The sequence below is a fragment of the Buteo buteo genome, chromosome 1 (genome assembly GCF_964188355.1).
Source record: "Buteo buteo chromosome 1, bButBut1.hap1.1, whole genome shotgun sequence".
Classification (NCBI taxonomy): Eukaryota; Metazoa; Chordata; class Aves; order Accipitriformes; family Accipitridae; genus Buteo; species Buteo buteo.
Genome location: NC_134171.1, coordinates 57,169,672 through 57,196,076, shown reverse-complemented (window position 1 = coordinate 57,196,076; position 26,405 = coordinate 57,169,672). Strand labels below are relative to the sequence as shown.

The following is a 26,405-nucleotide window of genomic DNA, read 5'->3' as shown; positions in this document are numbered from 1 at the left end:
CACCCCCAGGTCTTTCTCTGCTGGGCAGCTTTCCAGTCACTCTTCCCCAAGCCTGTAGCGCTGCATGGGGTTGTTGTGACCCAAGTGTAGGTCCCGGTACTTGGCCTTGTGGAACCTCATACAATTGGCCTCAGCCCATGGATCCAGCCTGTCCAGATCCCTCTGTAGAGCCTTCCTACCCTCAAGTAGATCAACCCGCCCACCCAGTTTGGTGTCATCTGCAAACTTACTGAGGGTCCACTCGGTCCCCTTGTCCAGGTCATTGATAAAGAGATTAAACAGAACTGAGCCCTGGGGAACACCACTTGTGACCTCATTATGCGTAACGAGGGATTAAGTATATGTTCTGTCTCTTTTTTTGATGCTAATTTTGCCAGATAAAGGATACATTTATCCATTTCTAATCCATAGTCCTACCTGTTTTGAGATGTATTGCTTAAAGCTGTTGTTTGTTTTCATCTACCGTACTGCATATTTCTTGTAGGGAGGAACTATGCATTTTACACATGATCATCTCCCTCTGGAAACTTTAAACCTACCAACATTGTTCAGTAGTTCTCTTCTACATTTTGTGGTTTCTATAATTCTGAAAGGCACTGCTAAAAACTCTAGCTAAAGCCTACAAAGAACTTCATTTAAAAAATTCAGAACACCATTGCAACCAGAAAAATCATACAGGACTTAGGAGAAATCAAATCATTTTTATATGGTGTAAAAAACAGGTAGCATGTAATATGGAGTAGTATTTTTCTACAGGTTTTGACAACCTATTGCTGTTCCAAATTATAGTTTTTTAAAAACCTTTATAGGAATGATTATATTTCCTCTTAATACTCCAGGAAAATATAAACAGGTAAAGTCATGTTACTGCCTCAGATATAAACAGTCAACTCATTGTACAACAAAAACCTGCCCCTTCATATCTCACTAGTGGACACAAAGGTAATTCTAAAAGAAATTCATTGACCGAAGCTCCAGCTTTCTTCCACCAGAGCAATTCTTGTGTGTCATTTATTCTAACCTATGCCTTCCCCCAAGGGGTGGCTGTTTCAAAGGTTTCTACAGCCAGCCTGTCCTATCCTTTCTCCCTGGCCACCCATCCCTTCCAATTCTCTAACACAAGAACAAACATCTCAAGGATCCAAAAATTTGGATTCTGATCTTACAAAGCAAAGCAGTCCACTCAAAAGCCCCAGCTTGGGGGAGGAAGGCTAAAAATCTGCAGGGCCTTCTCATTTGCCTTCTGGTTTCTAAGGTTATGGATGTAATTTTTCAAATTCCCTTCTGCAACTAAGGGTAGTAGATTTTTTTAATGAAAGAAACTTAAAATCTTGTAATAACAACACTGCATGTATATAAAGAACCTTTACTACCAACTGAGTCAGTATCGACTCTCATGGAATAAAGAGCTTTCACTACATACCCCTGTGGCTATGGGCCCACCATGTTAGTCTTTCACTGGCTGTCTTCACTCAGAGACAAGATGGCAGAATCAATGTAGATATTGTCAGAAAGCATTGGCTCAGTAGCAGCCAAAATTCAAATAGGATGTTATGAGCTATTACAAAGGGTATAAAGAACAAAACAGAATTATACTGTAGTATGAATCTATAATGCAACTACAAACATCCAGAAAGAAAGATACAGGTAACTAGAAGATTTGCAAAGAAAGGCCAACAATATTTAACAGAAATGAGAGATATGGTGCAGTTTACACATAAGAGGGTTTAAAAATACCAGAAATCCTCTGCTTGCAAAAGAAACACATCTAATAAATCTTAACTGATTTGGAGAGAATGAATAGAAAATGGCTATTTCTTGAGTTTTAGAAATAAAAATATCAGAGAAAGTCCAAAGCAATTATCAAGCCACAAATTTAAGAGACAAGTTGAAATACATTTTGGCACAGGACATAGTCTACTTTTGGATCTCACAGCCAGATGACATATATAGCAAAAGTATAAATAAAAACACTTTTGCTGGGTCTCAGCATGGCTATTGAACATGTTACCCTAAATCTGATCTCCTCAGTAAGTTCCCAGGACACTAAATAACAAAAGGTGGACGGCACATCAGGAGAAAGACTGTGTTACACTTCTCTGATTCTTTCCGTTTCTGACACAGAAAGCTGCAGCTGATCATGGTCGCAGAGAGGGTTCAGTTCTGTCCATCTTAGTACTGGAAAAGACCTGGTGCCCAGGTCTTCACCCAGAAGCCCCATCTTTACAGAGTTATCACAAAGTCATCCTGTACTTACCTGGAACTACTGGGCCCTCTTTTACTGGATGAAAAAAGTACCAGCGGCATCACTCCTTATGTGAAACTGTCAGGGGCTGTTCAAAAACATTTTCATTGCAGCAGGAATTCAGGAGAGTAATTTACTTACCTGAGCTTCCTTTCTCTTAAAAATTGAATATTTTTATCTCTCAGTCTAGTTTCACAGATTTTGTGCTAACCAGCAAATGCTCTATATAGACCTTAGAATTAGAAGTTTGGGATCTGTGTGCTTTTCAAGACTTAACATCATAGGACTGAAGAAGGGATTCCCACTGGACCAATTGCTCAGTGAAGTCAATGGTAAAGATAGACAAGCTTTAAAAAATACATGTATGTAGTGGCACCTTTCCATGGGATTTGGGGTTAGTGTTGGTAATGATTTATAATGATAAAATACATTCTAGACCTATCTAAGAGTATATGATTCCACCACAGACAAAAGATGCAGAGTACATACAGCAGAAAAGATTATTTCAGTTTTCTGTGATGGGAGTTAGCTGGGTTAGCTGATTAATTGCATTAGCAAAGTGTCTTGCAAAAATAAAGCCTGTGGGACGCAGAATATTCTGACAGGAAAGAGCTTGGCATAAAGGTGACAATATGCATTGATTAGCATATCAATATGAATTTGTCAGTCATATAAACCTGGAATGCCAGGTTGCACTTCACTTTAGAAAAGAACAATTTGCTCTTCTCAAATAAGAAGTGACAACAGAGAAAAACACAGTTGATTGCTGCAGATTGATGGCAGTTGGGGTAAGGGAGGTACAACTGGATAGAGAAAAGCTTTAAGTGAAACATACTATTTTCTGTCCACAGTATCAAACTACTATTTTCTGATCTTAAGGCTTTGGGCTGCCTGTAAAGAGATGCCAGGAGCTGGATAGTATGCAAAAACCCCAGCCTCCAGTGTACAGCCATGAGAAATTTCAATATGTATTTTGGTCCTGAATCAAGACAAAAACATCAATATAGACTTTGAGGTTTGGTTTTTTCCCAAGTGGAAATTCTCAAAAGTTTATATTTAAAAAAACAAACAAACAAACAAATAAACCCCCAAACCAACAAAATGCTTTCTTGTATTTCACAAAAGAAATTATTTCCACAGTCTGCAAGTCAAATTCTTTCATTTGACGATTGGAGACATGAGAAGCATCTACACTGTGGGGTAGTGGAGACTGAATAAAATCCTGCCAATGAAAGACAGGGGTCTAAACAAAGCTGCTCTGTGTTGACAGATAAAACCAATGTTTTTAGGTCTCACTATGGATGCTTGACAAAACATATCATTATACAAGTGTTAATATAATCACAGACAAAGACAGTGTGTTTTTCAGAGTTTCCTCCTCCCTCCCCCTCTGCCAAAACAATTTGGTTCAACTTCCAATTATCTTCAGTGCTCTCTTTCCAATCTCCTGTTTCCCTGCTATTTATTGATTTGGGTTTTACCCTTTTGTCCTTCCTTTGGATTTTTTCTCTCCAGTTTTCTGTCTTTTTGTTCTGAATGGAAGTTGGTTTTAATGGCTGTCATTGTCCACTGCCCCAGCTAGAGACTCCAGTTACCCTTTGCTTGGCCTTCTTGGGCATCCCACACACTACCTCAGCAAGAAACAAGAACATGAGGCAAAAACAATGCTTAGCAGCAGGGAGCATTTATTCATCATTCTGGGATAGCGGTGTTTCATTAGGGTAACGCACCCAAAGTACATATGCCAGCCCAGGATTTCCCTATCTCTATCATCCATAAAAGAAAATGTGTGCTCTATAGCAAGAATGATGAAGGGCCCTTTCTCTGACAGATTAACCTGGAAATAAATCCATTAGATAACACTCTGAACACATGAAGTCAGACACAAGAAATTAGTTTCTTCAGCCTACAAATGCTACCTCTAAACATATTCCTACTACTACAAATCCTACTTGACAAAATTAAATTATCTGAACAATTTAGTGAGACAACAAATATTTTATCAACACCCACCATCCGTATTGGTTTTAAAAGAGCAAAAGATTTATAAAACAGCTTCAATCCCAAGTGCTTGCTGCACGTATGAGAACAAATTATTTTCAGACAAAAGCCTGAAGGGAATACGGGAGATTTAATCAAAAGATTTTTTTTTTCTTCTGCCTACCTCAGGAAAGCTAAGGAAGACTCATATTTTAATTTTTAAAATCCCAGATCTCTAGACTCTTTTTATAGTCCTTTTTGTAGCTACTCTCTTATAAGAGCCGTTGCACTGGGGAAAGGTAGTTGCCTCTGGTTTTTTTTTTTATAGTAAGGCTTAGTTTGTAAGTTCATAATACCATAGAACTCATTTTCATTTGTCACTTGTTGAAGTAATGATTCAACTACAAGGTACAAAAATTGACTTTAGGACATCCATGTTTGTATCTGTTTACATCTTTGAACTGGGCGGGGGGCTGGAGCGGGGGGGCAGCAGTGAAAAAATTCAGGCTGTGAGCCCTTTCCTTTGTTGTTTACATAGACAGGAAAGGGTTTTCACCTTTATTTTTAAAAAGTCCAGTAAAGCTAGAAGGCATTTTTAGCACAAGATTGCTACCTGGTGCCAACCCTAAATGAATGGTATCCTTTAAAGAGAACAATGCTGTTGACAGACTAATATGGTCAGAGAAATTGCCAGATGACCAACTATCATCATTGTGGATGCAATAACACATTATGGATGTAGATACAGTGTCCATCCACCTGCGTTTGTGGCCAGAAAAGGAGTAGCAGTGCTAGCTACTAATTTCTTTATAATTTCTACGTAGAAGTTGTTTTCTTGTTCCAAAACCAGCAACAAAGATCAGAAGTGGCTTATCAGCTGCAAATTATGGAGCTGTCATAGCTCCTTCATCGTTAAACTTGCCAGTGTCTCAGTTTTGCTTCTGACTACTCTCTGTCCTAGGAAAAACAAGCTATCCAACAAATAGTTTGGTCATAAGGCCAACTTAGGTCTACAAAAGTTGAAGTCAATTAGTTAAGGGAACTTAAATTATTGCAATCTGCAATTGGGGGAAAACATCTCTAGGCCTGTGGCAATGGAAAAAATGATCTTGCATCAATTTACTGATTAATAAACTTGTTAAGCTCCCAATTAACTGTAAATTTCTGAAGATGTCTGGGATTTTAGGACACATCTCTGTTTTCAACATCAGTCTCAGAGCAGAGATAGCCCTCATATGAAAAAACTCCTCTTGTCTGAAATCTTCTTTTCTTGGCAGTAGAATATTAAACCATATTAAAATATGGTTTCTATGATTTTTCAGTTTTCAAAAAATACAGCATCTTTCTTTACTACTCATTTGAACTGTACAGAATGGGAATATTTTAAGCATTTATTTGAAAACCTACTTCCTGCATAAGTGTTTCTTTTCAAAAGACAACTGACATACTTGTTCTTTATAAAGAAATAAAAAAACCAAACCCTTTTCATAGCACTATTTGAAACATTAAAAAAAAAAAGATAGTGATGTTAATTTTCACAACCTGTTTTCTGGGGGAGTGGCATCACTTATGACAGCAAGACACGAGAAGTCAGGTGTGTGTTGGAGAGGAAGGATTGACAGATACTCTACTTTTTTGCAACTCACACTTTCTTGTGGTCAAGAAAGTAGCAGCAGGCATCTTTTCTTGCCAAGAACAAGCTTTTTACAATTGCTATCCCCATTATCATCAGAGAATGAAAGGACATATAATTTCACCTTCACATATTTTATTTCAAAAGAAAGAGAACCCCCCTTCCCATCTTTCTTAAAATGTATCATCTAACTTTCTAGTCTTTTTAACACAGAGAGCTATTGACAGTGGTTAGACTATCTTCTTCATATAGCATATAACTATTCATACTACAATATCAGACAGAAAGCAGTAAAAGTAGTATTATTGGGTGTCCCAAGATGCTTTTTAGTGAAACCTGAACACCCTTACTGAAAACTGGATCTTTTTATTGAAAATTAAACTCCTCTGACTAAATACATTCAAAGTGCATAAAACTCAGATCACTGCTGAATTATTTGTAAATTTTTTCAGATAAACAGGAATGAGGAGTTTGTCAAAGCAGCAAGAAAGAAAAACATCATATCATAATGGTGAAATCCTCCAAATTTGGATTTCCCACTTCATTGGCTGTCTAGAGCTTGCTTAATCCCCTGCTTGCTTAGTTTAAAGAATCAGTGATAAAACCAATCAATAATTGAATTACATTTAGGGAAAACATTTTGGGAATGCACAGAAATGCAACAATGAAAATTTTCAGGGTCTTGACCATCTGTCATGGTATTCAAATTCTACCCAGTTGCTCAGATCATTTGCTACCCAGCTATTTGTAAGCCATTTTGAGGAGGAATAAGAGAAATAAAGTGAGAACTTTAGAGAAACATGCACCTTTATATCGTAGTATTAAATGGATGGTAACTTCTCCAAAATTTTATTTTCATCTTGAAAACCAGAAGATATTCTGGAGACATTTCCAAACCTACCCAAGAGATTTACTCCCATTGGGTTTTGATTGCCTGACTCCCATGGTCAGTGTTTTGAAACTCCTGCTTTCTGTTTGTCACAGATGAGAGATTTAGATCATTTAAAGGATCACTGTCAAAGGTATTATTAGCAAAACCGATTTTAATGTGAATTTGTAAAAGTGTAACTTAATAAGGTTTGATGGCAAGGTTCACTATTACTTACTACATGGAAGAAACATACAAAGGAAAATCAAGTTAAAATCAATTTAAAATTATTTACACAGAGACCAGAGACGCAAAAGGGAAAGGGGGACCCTCCCATTGAGTCACAAAGTTCAGAGCGGACCCCCTTGCTTTCTAAATTCCTAATGGAGCTTAGGTGCAGCTAGATCCAGACTTAGTCCCAGACTTTGTCAATGGTTTATGTCTAATGGAAGGGATACAAAGGATAAGGAAAACCTACCGTTGAATTACTATGCCAATTTGTTGGGGAATGAGTGATTATGGATCCTACATGACTTTGAGGTAGCAGCAATTTAAGATTTATTAACACAATTATGGTAAATCACAAGATTAGTTTATATGATTTTTAACAATACTTAATCATCAGCCAATAATCAGAGTGATTTAATGAAGTTTGCTATCAGCACTACAAAGTTTCCTAAATCAAATCGCAGACACACAAACACACACACACACAAATACAGAGGTTAACCTATGATCAAGATTTTTCTCTTTGCCAACTGTAATACATTATTGGTACCAAATGATCTTTGAAACTTCACAAAGTCTAATTGTAGTGAATTACTCACTATTCTCCTTCATCAGCATTGGTCAGCAGACGATCTTTGACGCCTTATTCTTAATCAGCACCTATCAGCAGACGATCTTGGAAATCCTCACGAAATGTACTCTTTGAAATCCTCGCAAAATCTACTATTTAATATCCTCACGAAATCCACCCTGTGAAATCCTTGTGACATCTACTCTGAGAGGCATCCCAAGTCAGGGGGAGGTATTGGGTCACAGCCTGCTGTGATCCTGGAGAGCTCAAAGGGTCTCACTTAGGATCGCTATTTACAGGATCTCAAGATGATTGACTTCGGTCAGTATACTTCCATTCTGGCCACAATTCTTGTCAGGTAATTCTGGCACCTTCCAGGGCAGGCCATAATCCAGGCAACTGGAGTTTCAGGTACAGTTAGGGAGTGCGTAATTATCCTAGGTCACTGTACCATAGCTGGGACAAGAAAGTACCAGATTGTCCCAACCCACTGCACTTGTAGCCAAAACAAGAACACAATCGTGACTGGTCCTGACATCACAATTTGGCTCAGGGGGTCTGCACCACCACACTGTTAGAATTATTGTTTATCTCTTGCAAACCTGTGTGTCTTTTCTTCATCTAAGGACATGGAAATGAAACATCTCCGTGAAAAAATTCCTCACCTGTGATTGAGTTAAGAGACTTCCAAAAGGACTGTGAAATTGTGTATCTATGAATGTAAGTAAAAGTCCTACGTTGGAAAAATGTATGCAAAATAACCCTCGCATGGGAGGATATTAAAAAAATATAATTGTAAGATCCTGTAGGTAGAGTTCTGTACTGGTTTTGGCTGAGGTAGACTTAAATTTCTTCCTAGTAGCTTGAATGGGGCTACGTTTTGGATTAGTGATGAAAACAGTCTTGATAACACAGGGATGTTTTAGTTATTGGTGAGCAGTGCTTACACAGCACCAAAGCCTTTTCTGCTTCTCAGACTGCCCTGCCATTGAGTAGGCTGGGGGTGTACAAGAAGTTGGGAGAGGACACAGCTGGGACAGCTGACACCGACCCCAATATCCCAAAGGGATACTCCATACATACCATATGACTCAGCAATAAAAGCTGGTGGAAAAAAAGGAAGGGGGAACATGCAGAGTTACGGAATTTGTTTTCCCAAGTAACCATTACCATGATGGAGCCCTGCTTTCCTGGAGGTGGCTGAACATCTGCCTGCTGATGGGAAATAGTGAAGGAATTCCTTGGTTTGCCTTGCTTGCTTGCATGGCTTTTGCTTTACCTATTAATCTGTCTTTATTTCAACCCATGAGTTTTCTCTCATTTTTTACTTCCAGTTCTGTCCCCCATCCCACTGGCTGGCAGTGAGTGGGCACCTGCGTGGTGCTTAGCTGCCTACAGGGCTTAAACCATGAAAATCTCATAACAGGATGCTTATAAGGATCAGGTAACCTAGAGGAAAGAATAAATGCCAAGTATCCGTATGAAAAATTGCAATACATCTTATCCAGGAATTCATGTCAAAAAAAATGAAAAGGCAAGCATGAAAATCTCTCCCAGCTGATGGACAACAAATAACAGACAAATGAGAGAACTGAGGCATTGCTGCTTGAGTAGTATGCAAGGAGTGGCAAGGCACAGGCAGCTCTACAGACTGGAATGTGATACCCTGCAAGAGCTGCCTTAGTAGCCGATCACCACCATCCTTCCTCAGATGAACCCTTCCACCTAAACACATTATACAACTTTCCTAGCAATAGTATATTCAGTTAGTGTTCTATCTGTACGTGTATAACATTTATTACACACATACATGAACACACAAAAATTATGACAGAATGCTATTCTGTTATGCCCTAAAGTCAGGCACTACAGAAGTGAGAAACTAGGAACAAGGTAGAGTTGACTACATATTTTTAATCCTTGTGGGGAATTGTAACTGAAACAGAAGAGCAAATATTTTAAGGCCACTTACCACCCTATGCTGTCCCAAGAGCAACAGAAAAGTTGATGTTCTGAGGGGATCCAGCTTAGTATCTGAGAGTCTTTCCTTGAATTCTTGCTAGTAGTCTAAAGCGAGTGAAATCTTTAAGGTAAGAATCTCTAGGTCCTAGACTGGTACATCAATAAATTGGTAGCAGCTTCTTAGGTGAGTTAATCCATCAACTATGATCATAACTATTCAAGTTCCTTAAAGATTTAAGAAAACTGCTTTAACAGGAGGGTAGATCAGAGTCCACCTATGATATGTGTGAGCCCATTCACTGAAAAATACATATAAACAATAAAACAATTGTGTACTTCAAAAGTGTAGCTGAATTAATAAGCAATAGAAACTCTGTTACTATAAGAGATCAGTCAAAATATTAGTCTGAGACAGTTTTTGACAGAAATAGACATTCTAAGTGAGCAAATTTCATGCTTTTGTGCAAAATTTATACTGAAAATTTCAACTTTTTTCTAAGAAAAATTTCAATTTTCAAGGTCTTTTTTAGAAAATGAAGAGTAACAAAAATAAAGAAAAATTGTATAAAGGCAAGTTTTCCACAGGAAAAAAAAATCTTCCTATTAAAAAATTGTCTGATCAAATCATGCTCACACTCATGAAATTAACACAAGAAAGCATTTTCCATGCAGTTTCTACTTTGCATTCTAATTTATGGCTACAAGCCCAGTCACTGAACATCAGTCAGTAAGCTGGACAGGATAAATGGAGAAATCAACTGGTGATTAAGCAATATGGTAATAACACCTCTCATAAATGAAAGATGATTGTCCCTTTAGAAAGAGTATACAAGGAAAGTAATTTTGCCATCAGCTCTTGTCAATATTAACTATAGTATAGTACTGTACAGTACAGCATAGTTTAGTATAGTATAGTACAGCAGAGCATAGCACAGCCAAAGAGTATGCAAGATCTGTCTTCACATAAAGTAAACTGAGATTGAGTCTAAATCAGAAAACAATATATGCCATATTGTTACTTGAGAATTAATTAAAAAAAAAAAAAAGACACGATGATTAAAATCTAAGTACCTTCCACAAAGTTCCAGAATAATTAGTCACCAAGTGTGAACACTAATATTTGAAACTTGTCTAAATAAATAAGATGCATTCTTTACAAATTACATTTAGTTTCTACTGTTTGCTTTCATGCCTCTTCCTCCCTCTTTGCTACTGCTTGTTCAAAACTCATCCGGTGATATATGTTGTATCCACAAAAAATAAATTAGTCTAAATCATTTCACCTCAGAAAATTAATTGCCTTCCTCTCTGTTGTCTTCTCAATGCCTCTGGAACATGCTGAATTATTGAGATAGGTCAGCTCATTTGAAACAAGATTCTTTCTCTGCCAAATGAGCCTGTCTGACACTAGAAATAGGAGAAAGGTTTTGTGATTCAGTACGTAAAAAAAGCAATCTGATATTTCACAAGGAGTGGGCATACAAAGAAAAGCTTGTGACAAAATTACTGACATTTCGTTTCCAACCTTAACAGCAATGCTTTGTTGCCATAACTGGTAATCTCAGAGCACTTTACAAAGCAGATTAGGCAGGTGGGAATTTTCAAGTTGAGAGAGGAACTGATTTCTCCAAACTGGGTTGTGCCACAGCCAAACTAGAATGAGGGTATCCACAAACCCACTTCAATGCTCTTAACACTCAGCAACCGATCATCTTTTGCCTGCCACTGCTCTAGGAAAAAGCATAAGATTAACTAAGAATATACTTTTCCTTAGTTTTTCAAGTAAATATAGCTCATTCCACATGTTCAAAACCAAAACTGCTGGTTTTAAGCAGTGTCAAGAATACTGAATTGGGCTGATGTAGCACAAAAACGTGTAGCAGCCAGGTGACTGAACAGGTCAGCTCAATTAAAAGAAAAGGCAATAGGAACACTATCCCATCCTAAGACAAAACTAATGCAGCTTAGCTCTCTTTTCTATGGTTTACAGAATGTATCATCTGAAGAATCTGTGGCACTGCAGATCAACCACAGAGTAAGCAGTACCAGGATCCTTAAATACTGTGTGCTAGAAGAAGCCAAAAGTGAGAAATACCCTTACTCTTCACTCTCCTCCTCTCCACAGTGCAACTAAGGCTTATACAAGGCTGAAAAAATTAAATATTTTCACCAAAAGCCCAAACCAAAAAACTCAGGAAATCGTTTTGAAAATAATTTCTAATTAGAAGTTACTTTTAATCAACCTTCTACTTATTAGTTGCCATATTAGAAGCACAGAAGTTAGTAAGAAAACTCTTTCTTGAACTCTGTTAATTCTCTAGTAATACTTCACAAATGAGAGAATAACATAGCCCTGAAAATACTTTTTTCTAGCATATGGGAAGAGAAATCCCTGAGAATAAGTGTTTGATGGATCAGACTTCCACAAGGGAGCTAGCACATCATATTACATAAGATGATCAAAGCAAGCAAAATACATTCAGCACTACAAATTATTCCTAGAATTATGATGAACACAGAAATCCTGGCCTGATTTGTATCTAAATCATATCTGCTTTTCCTGGATTATCTCCACTATAACTCATTTTGGGGGGGGGGGGGAATTTTAAGTATTTTAAATGATGGCTAAGGAAAAAAAAGAAACTAAAACCTTGCTTTTGGATGCGAAGTTAAAAGCTGACTTTGCTCTTTAGTTAGAAAGGCAGAAATTTAGAGCAATTCCCCAGAAATCAGAGTAATTCTGGATCAACACCAGTGTAAGTGAGATCGGAAACTGTCAAGAATACCTAACCTAGCATCAGCATGTCCCATCATTCTTCCTTAGAGTAACTTCTGTGAAGAATTTAGACTCTACCTCCTTTTCAAGTAAATATATTTTCTGTAATAATCCACTGTGCTATAGTACTTTTTAGTTTTATTTTTACTACTACTTGCAATGTTCAATTCTTCCTGATTCCTTAATCTGCTCTGGTTAATCTGTTTGTTTCACAGAGGTTATGGATGTTAAATGTGATTATTTACTTTTTCTAAACCCCTCAAAATGCAATTATTCTGCTTTTCCTTAAACTCTAAGCAATATGGAAAAATGAGTGTAGCAGGAAGCTTCTTTGGCCTTGTGAATAAAGCTAGAATGTTTTAAAAACAGAATTTACTGAGCAGGCAGAGATGGAGTAGCAATTTACAGAACCATTTGCAGCAAAATTGTGGGAAAAAATATTTGTTGTCTGGAAGGCAGGAAATTACATAAAGTACATATTTCTAGAAAATCTTCCATTAGAAAAACTGACAAAATTACCCTCTTCATTGCTCATCCTCTTTTTTTGCTTTTACTATCATGGCTTTTTGGGGGTCATAATGACCTAAAAATCTTCAAGTCAATTTGTAGTCAATCATATTTTCTCACATTTTTTGGACTGTAATGCAGCTTGCTGAACATCAGCCAAATATGTGATCTTCAGCAGTCAATAAACAATTGGCCAGTCAACTTCAGAGTGTCATCCCTTGAGCTGGCTGCAGGAATGACTCCTCTCATGCTGAAAAATTCCAATTCTGAATGATGAAAGGCAAATGCCAAGTACTCTCGTTCTTACATAAATAATCTTCTTTCAACATGAATATAGGAAATCAAATTAATAGGAACTCTTTTGTAAATATATATCATGGCAGAAATAAGATGGTCCAATGGTTACAGAAGAGGCACAAGAAATTGACTGACTTGAAGCCACAAATTGAATTTCACTGACATGGTCACAGTTGTTTTTCCTTTCATTCCAATTCCAAAGGAAGGAGAAAGATCACACAGCAGAGAAACACAAACTGAGCATTAGGGAGAAGAGACAGGAAAAGAAAAAGATTGGTAACAGTGATTAACTTTCATTGAAAAATAATAGTTCTTAAGACATGATTATTTCAACAATATGTTCCATAAAACTCTACATAGGTAGATCATATTCTGGAATTTTGGAAAAAGAAATTCAATTATTATTTCTGCTGAAAACCAACTAACTAGCAGATCTTTTGGCTTAAGAAAGTCTATAGTTTAGAAATAGAATGTTTGTGAGAAAATGTCATAAGAATACAATGATCCTTACGCATCAGTTCTGACAGTTGTTTCTTCTCCACTGACAGACACATAAGCAAACGTGCAAAACATGACAAGACATTGTCAGCATGAAGGCCACGACAGGGGTTAGGGATGCAGAAAAGCCAAGTTCAGATCCCCTCTCCACCTGCACCTGAAGTATCTCAGATGAAAAACTCGATTCTGAAGCAGGCAGGGCACGAATCTTAGATTCCAAAATGCAGAACAGGAGAAAGCAAATGTTCTCCCACATTTGAGAGAGTAGCTAAGAATGTTTTCTTTTTATCCTTTATTTTCAATGAAAAAAGATACATTTCAAGACACAGAATTTTCTGTGTTGCCAAAAGGCTCCCTCCTATATTTGCCACACAATTTGCAGATACAGCTTTTCTACTAAGTTGTCATATGCTTCCCACATAAGCAATTACAAAATTCACTTGGCTCTGATCCTGCTCTAGCACTTAGAATTTAAAATAATTTTTGGACAAAAGTCATAATATCACGTGTATATTTATAACCTTTTTTTTTTCCCTTGTACAACAAAGACAAGAGTACAAACTTTTTCTATGCTGCCAGAATATGGTCTCATATGAACATTCCAATTAGACAGTCTTCTAAAATGGATGAGATTATACTATTTTTTTTAGAAATACTTTGTACACAGTATTCTAAATCTGTGAATTGCCTGCAATGCTTTATGAAGAACAATCCATAATAATTCTTTTTTAATGAAGGCAGCAAGTAACTTTTAATATTCTCTTGATATGACAGTGATTGTAAGGTAATAAGGAAACTGCTCGTCAGATCAAGTTTGAAATTTTCATTCATTCTTTAAAATGAACACCAGTAATACCTATTAAAGGCAAATTGATTCAGATGGCTCTCAAAAATCAGCATTATATAACTAAGTAGCTGTATCTAAGTCTTATGAAATTTCTACTTATCCTTTGTTTTTTTCAAAATATTATTTCATATTTTAATAGATTTATGCTTTACCAAAATTCAAGAATGAAAAGGCAACTTTAGAGACACCTATATACATACATCCCTGTTACAACTGTACCCAGAGCACCACAGCTAGGCAATTGAAATAAAAATAACCCTTGATGCTAAATACTCTATGATTTAGCAGATTCATGTGATTTCATTCTTTACATATAGAAATGATCCTTACACTTTCTGATGCCATAGTGAAATTGTAGATTTTTCTGTTGGTGTCTATGGACCTATAATAATAGTCAGCAGCATCTCCTGTTATTAAAAAGCAAAGTCAAGAAGCCTCCTTGTTTTACTTTTCAGGTAACAGTGAAACACAGATGTGTCACCGATGCTCTATGAATAATGTGGATAAAGTTACCTGAAAATGTTATTTCCTGATTTTACTCAGCACTGAGTTACTATGTGTATTGGCTTTGTGTGGCAAGGTTTTGGTAGCGGGGGGGGCTACAGGGGTGGCTTCTGTAAGAAGCTGCTGGAAGCTTCCCCTGTGTTCAAGAGAGCCCACACCAGCCGGCTCTGAGACGGACCCACCGCCGGCCAAGGCTGAGCCAATCAGCGATAGTGGTAACACCTCTGTGATAACATTTTTAAGAAGGAAAAAAATGTTGGGACAGACAGAAACAGCCGCCGGAGAGAGGAGTGAGAACATGTAAGAGAAACAACCTGTGGACACCAAGGTCAGTGAAGAAGGAGGGGAAGGAGGTGCTCCAGGTGCCGGAGCAGAGATTCCCCCACAGCCCCTGGGGAAGACCATGGTGAGGCAGGTTGTCCCCCTGCAGCCCATGGAGGTCCACGGTGGAGCAGATATCCACCTGCATCCCATGGAGGACCCCACGCTGGAGCAGGTGGGCTCCCGAAGGAGGCTGTGACCCCATATGGGAACCCCACGCTGGAGCAGGCTCCTGGCAGGACCTGCGGATCTGTGGAGAGAGGAGCCCACGGAACAGGTTTTCTGGCAGGACTTGTGACCCCGTGGGGGACCCACGCTGGAGCAGTGTGCTCCTGAAGGACTGCACGCCGTGGAAAGGACCCATGCTGGATCAGTTCGTGAAGAACTGCAGCCCGTGGGAAGGACCTGTGTTGGAGAAGTTCGTGGAGGACTGTCTCCCATGGGAGGGACCCCACGCTGGAGCAGGGGAAGAGTGTGATGAGTCCTGCCCCCGAGGAGGACGAAGCAGCAAAAAATAATGTGTGATGAACTGACCGTAAACCCCATTGCCCGTCCTCCTGTGCCGCTGGGGTGGGTTGGTAGAGAATCCAGGAGTGAGGTTGTGCCTGGGAAGAAGGGAGGGGTGGAGGGAAGGTGTTCTGAGATTTGGTTTTATTTCTCATTACCCTACTCTGGTTGATTTGTAATAAATTGAGTTAATTTTCCCCAAGCTGAGTCTGTTTTTCCCGTGACGGTAATTGGTGAGTGATGTCTCCTGTCCTTATCTTGACCCGCAAGCTCTTTGTTATATTTTCTCTCCCCTGTCCAGCTGAGGAGGGGGGACTGATAGAATGGATTTGGTGGGCACCTAGCATCCAGCCAGGGTCAACCCAACACACTATGATTCTATTCATGCCTCCTCAAGACCTTAAAATATGCATTTTATTATGTATGACTATGTATCTACATTTTATTATATATAACATATATTCAGTAACTCCAGGAGACAGAAAAGTCACCAATAAAATCCCCCTTAATTTGAATGTTTTGAAGGAAACAAATAACTGGAAAGACCCCTGTAGGAGACAGAGGAAATTGTATTGCCAGTAGGTGTCTTTTCTATTGACTTTAGTGGGGTTACAAACAGGCCTGCAGGAATTTCAGGCGGCAACAGCAGCTACCCATTAGTTTCAATACTGTGGGTTCAGAACCTGCAAGGTCTAATAAAACACATTCTTTTCATCTCTGATTTATTTGACCTTGCAATTCTGTTGTTAAATGTAACTTAAAAAAAAACCAAAAAAACAACAAACACAAACCACACCCAACAAAAAGAATCATTAAAGCAATTTAAAAGAAAAGAAGAATATGGGGAAACATGTATGAGTGCACACATATATGTAAGTTGCTAGTTCACCTCACCTATGACATTAGAGAGGTACCTGAGCAGATGGAGAAAGATTAAAAGGCAGAGGTGCCTGGAATTACAATTGCAAATGATTTGTCTTCCACTGGAGAAAATAAAGAACGTACAGTGGTTAGAAGAAAACCATCGTAATTCAGTGAGGATTTCACACTAATTTGTGTCAGGGACTGCAACAAAGAATATAAAGAGGAAAAGAATAATAGCAGGAAAGAAGACTAACCACAATAGCCCAAGAAAATGTTTATTACATCATGTCCCATTTCACTCTGCCTTTCCCTCCTCTCCAGATATACTGCTGTCAGGGAGAAGAACCACTTGAGTCAATCCACTTAATTTTTTCAAAAAAATTGCTAGTATCACACATTGTATAATGTATTCTCCTCTCAAAGCCCCAGCTGACCAGGAAAACAAATGAATAAGAATTATTTCTCACAGAACAACTGTGCCCTACAAATTATGTTTTGACACAGGCACCTCACTGTACCAGCTATTCAGCCCTTTCAGTCATATTCTATGTGTGGCAGCTAAAAATCAGAGGACTAAGCTAAGCTGGTGACAATGGAAACCAAGTGTATTTAGCCTTTCAGGAGGATAGGAAGATCAAACTCTCAATGGCTCAAGAAATCCTGCTGGTTCTTTCTTCATCAAAGAAGAATAAAAGTTTTCTCATATGAAATAATTTGTGAAAACTATCATCATTCAGAATAGTCTTCATTTCCAATTAGCATTAGTTAATTTTCAATAACTCATCCATAGACCTGCTGAGTTTTACTTTATTCTAGAAGTAGTTTCAGTGAAGTTGTACCGCAGCATCATATTCCAGAAGAAAACTTGTCTCTAACCATTTCTTTGGCTCTGACCGTCCCCACCCTTCCAGCCCCCTCTAGCTATGATGAAGAGCCACATGTAATACATCTGGGTTTGGCCCACCCCTTTGCTGCAACATCCTTACTCATGCACTTGTGAAGTTGCCTGATGTCCTACTGAGTCATTTTCAGTCGGTGCCAGGAAGGAGACTTTTGCATTCATAAGCAATAATCAGAAACCAAGTTCAAACTGAGTTTTCCAGCTGTGTTTTAAGCTACACAAATAAAAGCAAACTGTTCAAAAGCCAGGTAGGCTGACATTGTCATGACAGCAGCACAATGCTAACAAGCAGCCATAATAAATAGGACAGTGTTGAGCATCCTTAAGTTGCAAAAATTCTCCTGCCATAGCTAAAGCTTTGCATGATGAACAGGACATATCAAAGCTGAAGAAAAAATTTGAACCACCAAAGCTGCTGCTGAAGGATCATCCCTTCCAGCTGGAAGGGAACGAGATCATTAGGCTAAGCCTAATGAAGCAAGCAAATTCAAGCACAAAAGCAAACTTAGCAATGCCCTCAGTGCTATATACAAGAGAAAGGAACCACAGAGGACAGGTCCTGTGAAACAGAACTACTGTGATTAACAATGATGCTGTTTGCACTCATGCTAAATAGATACGCTGTGCCAGCTGCTGTTCTGCTACAAATCCCTACTTGTGCACTACTGCTCATATTGTCTGGCTCTCTTTCCCACAGCACACAGATGAATTTAGTGGAAGAGTGACTTCAGATTAAAACTTCAAGTACACCAGAAGACCTGTAGAAGAATAAATCATGGTGTCATAAATAGCAAAGAATAGACTAATTTCTAAATCTACTTTGCAGTCGAGATGCTAAGTCAAGATCTTATCTTCCACTCTGGGCTCAGTAGGAAAGGTTTTGCTGGAACTGTGAAAAAATAGCTTTGAGATATATAACACAAAGGAAGAACTATAAACAATCACAGCTACTTTCCTGATCACACTAGCAAGACAGGTGCCAAAGGGCAGGTCAACCTATTTCTTTGCTGTAGTCTTTTGGATGTCGGAGGACCTGGTTTTGCTTCAATGGATTGTACCAGTTTACTCCTGTAGGGTTTCAATAAGAACAAAAGCTGGAGCACAGATGAATTTATTCTGGCAAATTTTTAGTCATCCCCAAAAGGAATCGTAAATGTTCCCCATAGGAGGCTGATCCAGTTGCCTGACATCTGCCTTGTGCTGTTCAGTGTTCAATTTCTCAAAAACGAAACAGCTCCAGGTACTCAGCCACCTCTTCTGCCAGATTTGGATACCCGCTGCAACACAACAGGTAACATCCAGCTCACTGAGCAAGCAACTAATGAAAAATCTAGGTTGTCCATTATGTAACTATGTTAATGTTACCACACGGGTTCTCTCCTCCTCATGTGTCGAGGAGAGGGGAGAGGGAAGGACACAGTATATAAGAAGGTCCCTACAGGAGTGGAATATTTCCTCAGTTTCCTCAGGGTACCCCTGAAAAGGAAGACAGGAATCAATGATACTTTCATTGCTGCACTGCAAAGCTGACGCTTTTGTTCACATACTGTGTTGGTGGTCTGGCTGACATTTCACAAACACAGAATACAAAAAGCTTCCTGATTTTTGTTTAAAGTAAGTCTCAAGGACTCAATGTACTGATAGCTTTGCTTGCATAATGAGGTGTTGACTTGTACTAACTTTTCACACTGTGACTAGGAATGTATTGAAGAGAACAATTTCCCTTGGCGCACTGTAGAGGATTAGTGAAATACATATGAGAATGGTCACTCCAGAACACACTGTATGCAATGGCAAGCAATTTTCCAAGACAGAGAGCTAGAACAAGCTTCATTCCTGTGAGAAAAGAGGAACAAGAACTCCTGCTCTCAAAGTCAAAATACAGCCCCTAGTTTGCAGCATTGGTGCAGAACTACTGCATATTGCACATTTTTTAGGGGAATTCACCACTGAGACAGAATTTGCACACAAGACCAGAATGCAACTCCATGAACTAAGCAGAGCAAATAGTTCAAATGCAGATTCTTTACGTTTCTATACAGGGGAAGTTTCTGCAAGTGCTATACTGTATGCTGTTCTTATAGGTTTGCACCCTGCTGAATCTCTAGCAGTACTGTGTGCAAGAAGTAAGGTCCCTGTCTCTCTGCTGAAAGTGAGGAAAAGGAGTAATAGAGCTGAGGTTGCGAGAGCTGAGTGGAAGCAACAGAAGCACATGGGACACAGGGACTGGGGCAGCTGGTGTGGGAATGTGGAAAACACATCAGCTTAGTAAAAGTCTGCAGTTCCTAGTTTGGGCATAAAAGTGGAAAGGTACAGGGCACAGGGCTGCGTTTGCGCTCTCTCGCTCGTAGCTATATGAAAATCTTGAGTGAAGCTTCTAGGTCAACAGTTGAGTGTCCAAGTCTCTGTTATAACTAGTCAGGCCAGTATTGCTCACTCATTGGAACTACTATTTGAATTCTTTCCACACTGAGACTCACAGAAATTTTCTTTACCACAGTTAATTCAATTTCTTACTTGGATTTTGCCTGTGACTTAGATCATTTATTACAAGTCAGATTTCTTTGCCCAGGTATGGGATTCTCTCGGTCTATTCCACTGGCCTATTTTGGACAATATGATACAACAAGGAGCCCTACCTACTAACCCTCTGGCCAGCACCCCACTCATTCTACCAGGAGAGTGCACCTGAATTACTCAACTGCTTGTTCTTCACTGCCTTCCCAAAGTCCCCTCTATACATGCCCAAAAGGCAGAGAAATGTATCCTACAGTTTGCTGTAGTTTAAGATAACTTAAAGAGTGCTTAACCCACTCAGCACTATTACAGTCTCTGCTGACTCTGTGCTTCTTGCTATAGGATCTCTTGAGCACATGGCACAAAGCCTATTGGGGAAATGGTGTGTGAACCACTATTCCCTTCTTCAGACTTACCTCCAGGGAGAGGATGAAAGACAATGCAGATGGAAGATGTGGGACTCGAAATGAAACTGTGGGATTAACTGCAGTGGTTTTGCTGTGACACGGACCTGCAGTGTATGGGTAGGTTCTAGACATGTTCCCACTGCTCTGATACAGTTGAAATCTCTGCTGATGACAAGTAGTAGCTATAAACTGTTGAAGCATGGAGCAGATCAGCACTAAAACACATTTTCTCCCTAAAGACTGCAGCCTATTAAATAACAAAGGTTTGTTAGTTGAATTTCCTTGCAGTCAACCCTTGCACAAAGCATGCATTCCCAGTGCCAGCTGTTGTTAACATATGTCATGGTTTAACCCCAGCTGGTAACTAAGCACCACGCAGCCGCTCACTCACTTCCCCCCCACCCAGTGGGAAGGGGGAGAGAATTGGGAAAAGAAGTAAAACTCCTGGGTTGAGATAAGAACAGTTTAATAGAACAGAAAGGAAGAAACTAATAATGATAATTATAACAATAATAAAATGACAGTAGTAATAATGAAAGGATTGGAATATACAAATTATGTACAATGCAATTGGTCACCACTCACTGACAGATGCCTAGTTAGTTCCCGAGCAGCGCTCCACCACCCTCCCAGCCAACTCCCCGCAGCTTATACACTGGGCATGACATTACGTGGTATGGAATACCCCTTTGGCCACTTTGGGTCAGCTGCCCTGGCTGTGTCCCCTCCCAACTTCTTGTGCCCCCTCCAGCCTTCTTGCTGGCTGGGCATGAGAAGCTGAAAAATCCTTGACTTAGTCTAAACACTACTTGGCAACAACTGAAAACATCAGTGTGTTATCAAGATTCTTCTCATACTGAACTCAAAACACAACACCATATCAGCTACTAGAAAGACAATTAACTCTATCCCAGCCGAAACCAGGACAACATACTAACAAAAAAACTGATTTCTTGTATGTTAAATTTTCTCATTTACCCTTTTCTACCAGTATAGAAATCACTGCATATAAAAATATTGTTTGCTCAAAATAATAATAGCACTAGTGTGGAATAAATGCAAATAAGCAAAAAGAACTAAAAAAAATTTTTTTCAAAGCTACAAATAAAACAAACCCCTACTATTTTACCCATATTTAAGGACACCTATGTTTAGGGCTGCATGGTGTTCGCAAAAAAAATCAGTGTCTGCTGAACATGCAAATGGCTTTATCGGCAACAAAGTTAATGCTGTAAGAAAAAGATTTTAATTTTATAAATGTTTCTTGATGTCAGTAACATATTACAGATTGAAAAGTGAAATTAAAGAGCAGCAGGATGTATTTCTTTATTTAAAAGAGGTCACTATTCCAAATCTGTAGTTAACAGAATGGTTAAAAGTGAAGCATGTACTAAATGAAAAAACGGCAGCAAAAAAGCAGATCTGAATTCATCTGGAATAAATTCATTAATTCACCTGGAAACAGCATTAATAAAAAGCAGTCTCAGTCCTGGGATGTTCAACTAAGCCAGCTAATTAGCCCCACAAAGACAGGGCAAAAAGACTATTTAAAAAGGAAGCACAATAATGAAACGTAAAGAAAGGCAATATAAAACAAATCTCTGAACAAAAACAAGGCGAGAAATCATTTTCCCTGTGGCGCTCTCCACAGCTCCTGAAAGTGCCTGCTGCTGGTAATGAATGAAATAAAAGGGGAGGAGGGAGAACAGAGAGAAAGAGCTGTTATCTTACCCGCTGACGGAGCTTATCGCTCCACTCCCTTCATGACGCTGGGAACTCACAAGCCTATAAAATGTGCTTTGCCTCCCAGTCCCCTTCTCCTTCAGCAAAACCAAAAGCAAGAGGTGGCCGTACAGAGGAGGAATGGGATGCTGTTCCACCTGGAGGTAGCTCTCCTGACTCAGCTGGTACAGCATTTCTAACAGTTTGAACAGTGTAGCCAAAGCTTTTTCTGACAGATCTCTCCTTCCCAGTACCTGCTGTGCTGCCTTACTTCCCTTTTTCTTTCTTTCCTCTTCTTATCTGTTGGTGGGGAATTTAGAGGGTTAGGAGAGGCAGGTGAGAGAGGCGCATCATTCCTGGAAGAGAGGAGAGGAACATCCAAGATGACTTCTGTCCCCACAGCCAACTGGAACGTGAGCATGAGCAGCAGGTGGAACGTGAGCCTTGCTGCCACGGGCGATCCCTGGGGACAGGCGCTGGGAGCGCCAGCTGGAAACACTTCTCCCCCTGTAGCATCCTCAGCAGCCAACTTCTCCAATCAGTTTGTGCAGCCCTCTTGGCGCATTGCCCTGTGGTCTCTGGCTTACGGTGGTGTGGTGGCAGTGGCCGTTTTTGGAAATCTCATTGTCATCTGGATCATCCTGGCTCACAAGCGCATGAGGACGGTGACCAATTACTTCCTGGTGAACCTGGCCTTCTCCGATGCCTCCATGGCTGCTTTCAATACCCTCATCAACTTCATCTACGCGCTGCACAGCGAGTGGTACTTTGGAGAGGCTTACTGCCGCTTCCACAACTTCTTCCCAATCACAGCTGTCTTCGCCAGCATCTACTCCATGACAGCGATAGCTGTGGACAGGTGAGAAAAGAGAGGAGAAGTTTAGGGGCGAGAGACTGAGATCAGATTCTCTGTTGAAATAAAAACACAGAGATAACAATCATGAAGTGATGAGAGGCAGAGCCCTCAATAGTTCATCGATTGTGCTCCTCTGTACTTCTTTAAGATCTCTCTCCCTAACACACTGTTTTTCTCCCTGTCTTTGGTCTTTCTCCTTCAGCCTTTCATTGGTTTTACTGTCTCGCTTTCTGTTACAACAAACACTTCCTCTCTCTGACTTCAGCTGCTCTCTATGCTCCACCTTTTTAATACTAATTCTGTAACAGCAGTCATTGCTCAGGGTTTTGCTTCCCCACCTGTGAAAACAGTATCTGTCCCTCAAAGTCATCTAATTCATACTGTTAAGGAGTTGTAGAGATTGTGTATGAAGGGAAAGGATTTCAAATTTCCCTCCTCTGTATTTCTGCAGCTGGCAGAGGCATTTGCCTCCTCCTCAGAAATCACTTCAGACACTGTTTTTAATAGCTCTTCTCACAGACAGCTCTGAGCTGCTTGGTTCCTCCTGATTTTAACTGATGAGACTATTTACATTGCCATTTGTAGATATCCAGAGGTCTGGTAAGAACACGGTTTTAAAGTGCTTGATTTTTTTCTGATTACTTGCAGCAAAACAAGCCTTTGTGACTGTGAAAGAAAACAGGATGGGGGAAAACTTTACCTTTGTGCTCTTGACAATAATGGAATAGGACAGCTGTAGTCTCCATAGAGTAAAGGGGAGATGTAGTTGTCAGATTTCTGACAAGAGATGCTTTGATGGACCATCTTTCTCAGAAGGTGCTGTGAGTCTCCCCTAGGAAACATTCCTTTCTTTATGATCATTTTCACATTTGCTGTACTGGAGAGATAACTTACCCCATGCTTTGGAAATCCAATAAATTCCTGAATTTTCATTCAGAAAAACAGATCGCTTTGTGCTTCAGTTCTTTTATTCCTTTTAGCAATGCACTGAAATTACCCACAAAACTCCTTTCTACATATTCGAATCACATTATGCATCTTGCCTGAATTGACTTGGCAGAACTACAGCACTTTCAGATGATGGTAGTTAGGATTTTATATTGTTCAATCCATCTTCTGAAATGTTATTTCTCATTTCCAGGTACAAAGATTGGGAAACATGTTGTTGTACCTTTTTTCTGTGCCGTGGACAAGTTCATAATAATGCTTTTCTGTTGGCCCTACTAATTGCAAATTTTAGGTGGCATTCTCAGCCAGACACATTTCTGTTCTGTAAAGCTAAAAATGAAAGAGAAAATGAGATTCTTAGCAACTCTTCTACCTCTCTGCTCTGGGGATGGGTGAAGACAGGAGGAAATCAGTACACTTTCCTCCCGCCAGTGATTTATTTTGTTCCCAACTGTTACTGTCCACTAATAACGCAGGAGGTAGCGTAAAGCCAGTGATACTATCTTTAACCAGGCAAAGATTTCTTCCATTGTCAATTTGGGTTTAGCTTAAGATTCTCATCTAGCTTGAGATTTTTCAGAAAGATAAAAGTTTTGTAGTTGATGCTGGGGATTTAACTGTTATTGCTGCAGATCGTGTCATTAGCTGAGCAGTTACTAGGATGCTCTGAGTAAGGTTTTTTCATTTTTCTGACAAAAACATCTGCAGAGGTGTAGTACTTGCTGCCTTGAAAGTTCCTAAATTTATGCTAGGAAACTGGAAATGAATGTGAATACAGTTCCTTGGGAATCCAAAGGCTGACCTTCTAGAGTGAGAGAAGAATACCTCTGCTCCACACTGACTGAAGTGCAATGGTCAGAATCAAATATATTGGAAATGTTTTCCTTGGTTTAGCAATGTGAGACACTGGTGCTAAGTTGACTCAGAAGTGAGTCAATTAGTACTGTTATTCACTGATCTATTTCTTGTCTGAAAATCCCCTGAATAAATCACAATTTCCACCCCACCACATCTTCCAAGTTCACCTGCTCCCCAAACCAAATCAAAATCTTCCCTTGGGGAGAGCACAGTGAAAGATACCACAGCTGTGTTTAGGTGAGCTCTCCGTAGTACCAAGGAGCATCATGTAAAACAAACAGAAGAGCAGTCTATCCCTCCTTCCCTATTCACACTGCTATTCCTTTTCCTTTTATATCAAATCACACATGATGCATTCAGTACCTTTAACCATTTCCTGGCTACCTCTGCAGAACACTTCTGCAGAGTCAAGAGGAAAACTGAGGATCAAAGTGAAACCCAAGGAATGTCCTTGGATGTACAGACTGCCCTATTCCAGGGCACAGATCTGCTGGGTGGACATTTTTGAAAACTTTGGCTCCCATTTGCCTTCTGTAAAAGTTCAGCCAGTGCTTCAGACAGGACACGTCGCTTTAGTTTTGACCCAGTAAACTCATTCTTAAATATTCATGTTAATTTAAAAATTAAAAAAAGAAAAGCTACAAATTAGGTTAAAGCTACTGAGGGAACTGAAACAATCAGATGAGTTTCTAGTAGAAATTGTTAGCATCCCAAAATACTGAAAGGTGTTGGCTTGCAACTGACTAAAATGTATGTCGTGATATGCTCCATTGATTGTTTTAGAACATCCAGATGTTCACAGAGTATGAATGAGTCATTGCAATTCTAGACATCACTGAGCACAGTGATGTATGGGCAGTACATGTTTCCTTTCACATGTGATTCTGTAGGCCATGTTGTCTCCGTTGTGTGCACTGTGAAATTACTGGAATGACACAGATTTCTGTGGAGTAGGCAGCTCCTGTAGTGGGGTGTGCTGCATCTGGAGCTGACGATGGAAGTATCCAAGACTGCTGTATGGCCACCTGGTCATTGAACACAGACTCAAATTTATGTGGGTTTATTCACATTTCTGACCACCCTTTCCTGGTGGTCTTTTTCCCCTGCCTTCTGTTGCTTTTCCAACAGGCTGTTTGCAGTCTGCTGCAGAGATGCCACAGGTAGCTTGAACTAAGCCAGCTCAGGTATCAGAAGCAGCACAGATTTTACGCTGTACTGCTTCATAGGCATTCATTCATTCGTCCTTCTGTAGCTCATGCTGCACAGTACAGTCACATTGCTTCCAGTGCAATAGTTCCTTTGGCTGTCTTATGGGGATAAACTTTTAAAATAGCCTAAGATAAACTGAATAGGGGATAGTTCTGGAGCCGATGTGCCCTTGCCACTGGCCAGTGCATGATCCTAAAGGGTGACATGTCTTAACTCCATCTGTGACTACTGGCTGTGGTACACTTCTTGGACATATTAAAGACAGCAACTTAGGCAGAATTTAAGCCATCTGGCCCTGGCCACCAAAGACCCACTGTCCCTTCCTACTAGTCCTTAGCATGCAAAAGAGGTGGTTCATGTAGGCTGGCAATTAATTTCC

At 39.6% G+C, this 26,405-nt stretch overlaps 1 protein-coding gene across 1 annotated transcript in view; it reads left to right on the top strand.

Annotated features, from left to right (window-relative positions):
- Positions 1-22,500: 22,500 nt before the first annotated feature.
- The window catches only part of TACR3 (tachykinin receptor 3), a 41,877-nt gene continuing 37,972 nt past the window's right edge, over positions 22,501-26,405 (top strand). Inside the window, exon 1 of the mRNA XM_075039901.1 lies at positions 22,501-23,014. Within this exon, the coding sequence (XP_074896002.1) occupies positions 22,539-23,014 (476 nt within the window). The 5' untranslated portion in view covers positions 22,501-22,538. The remainder of the gene's footprint in view (positions 23,015-26,405) is intronic.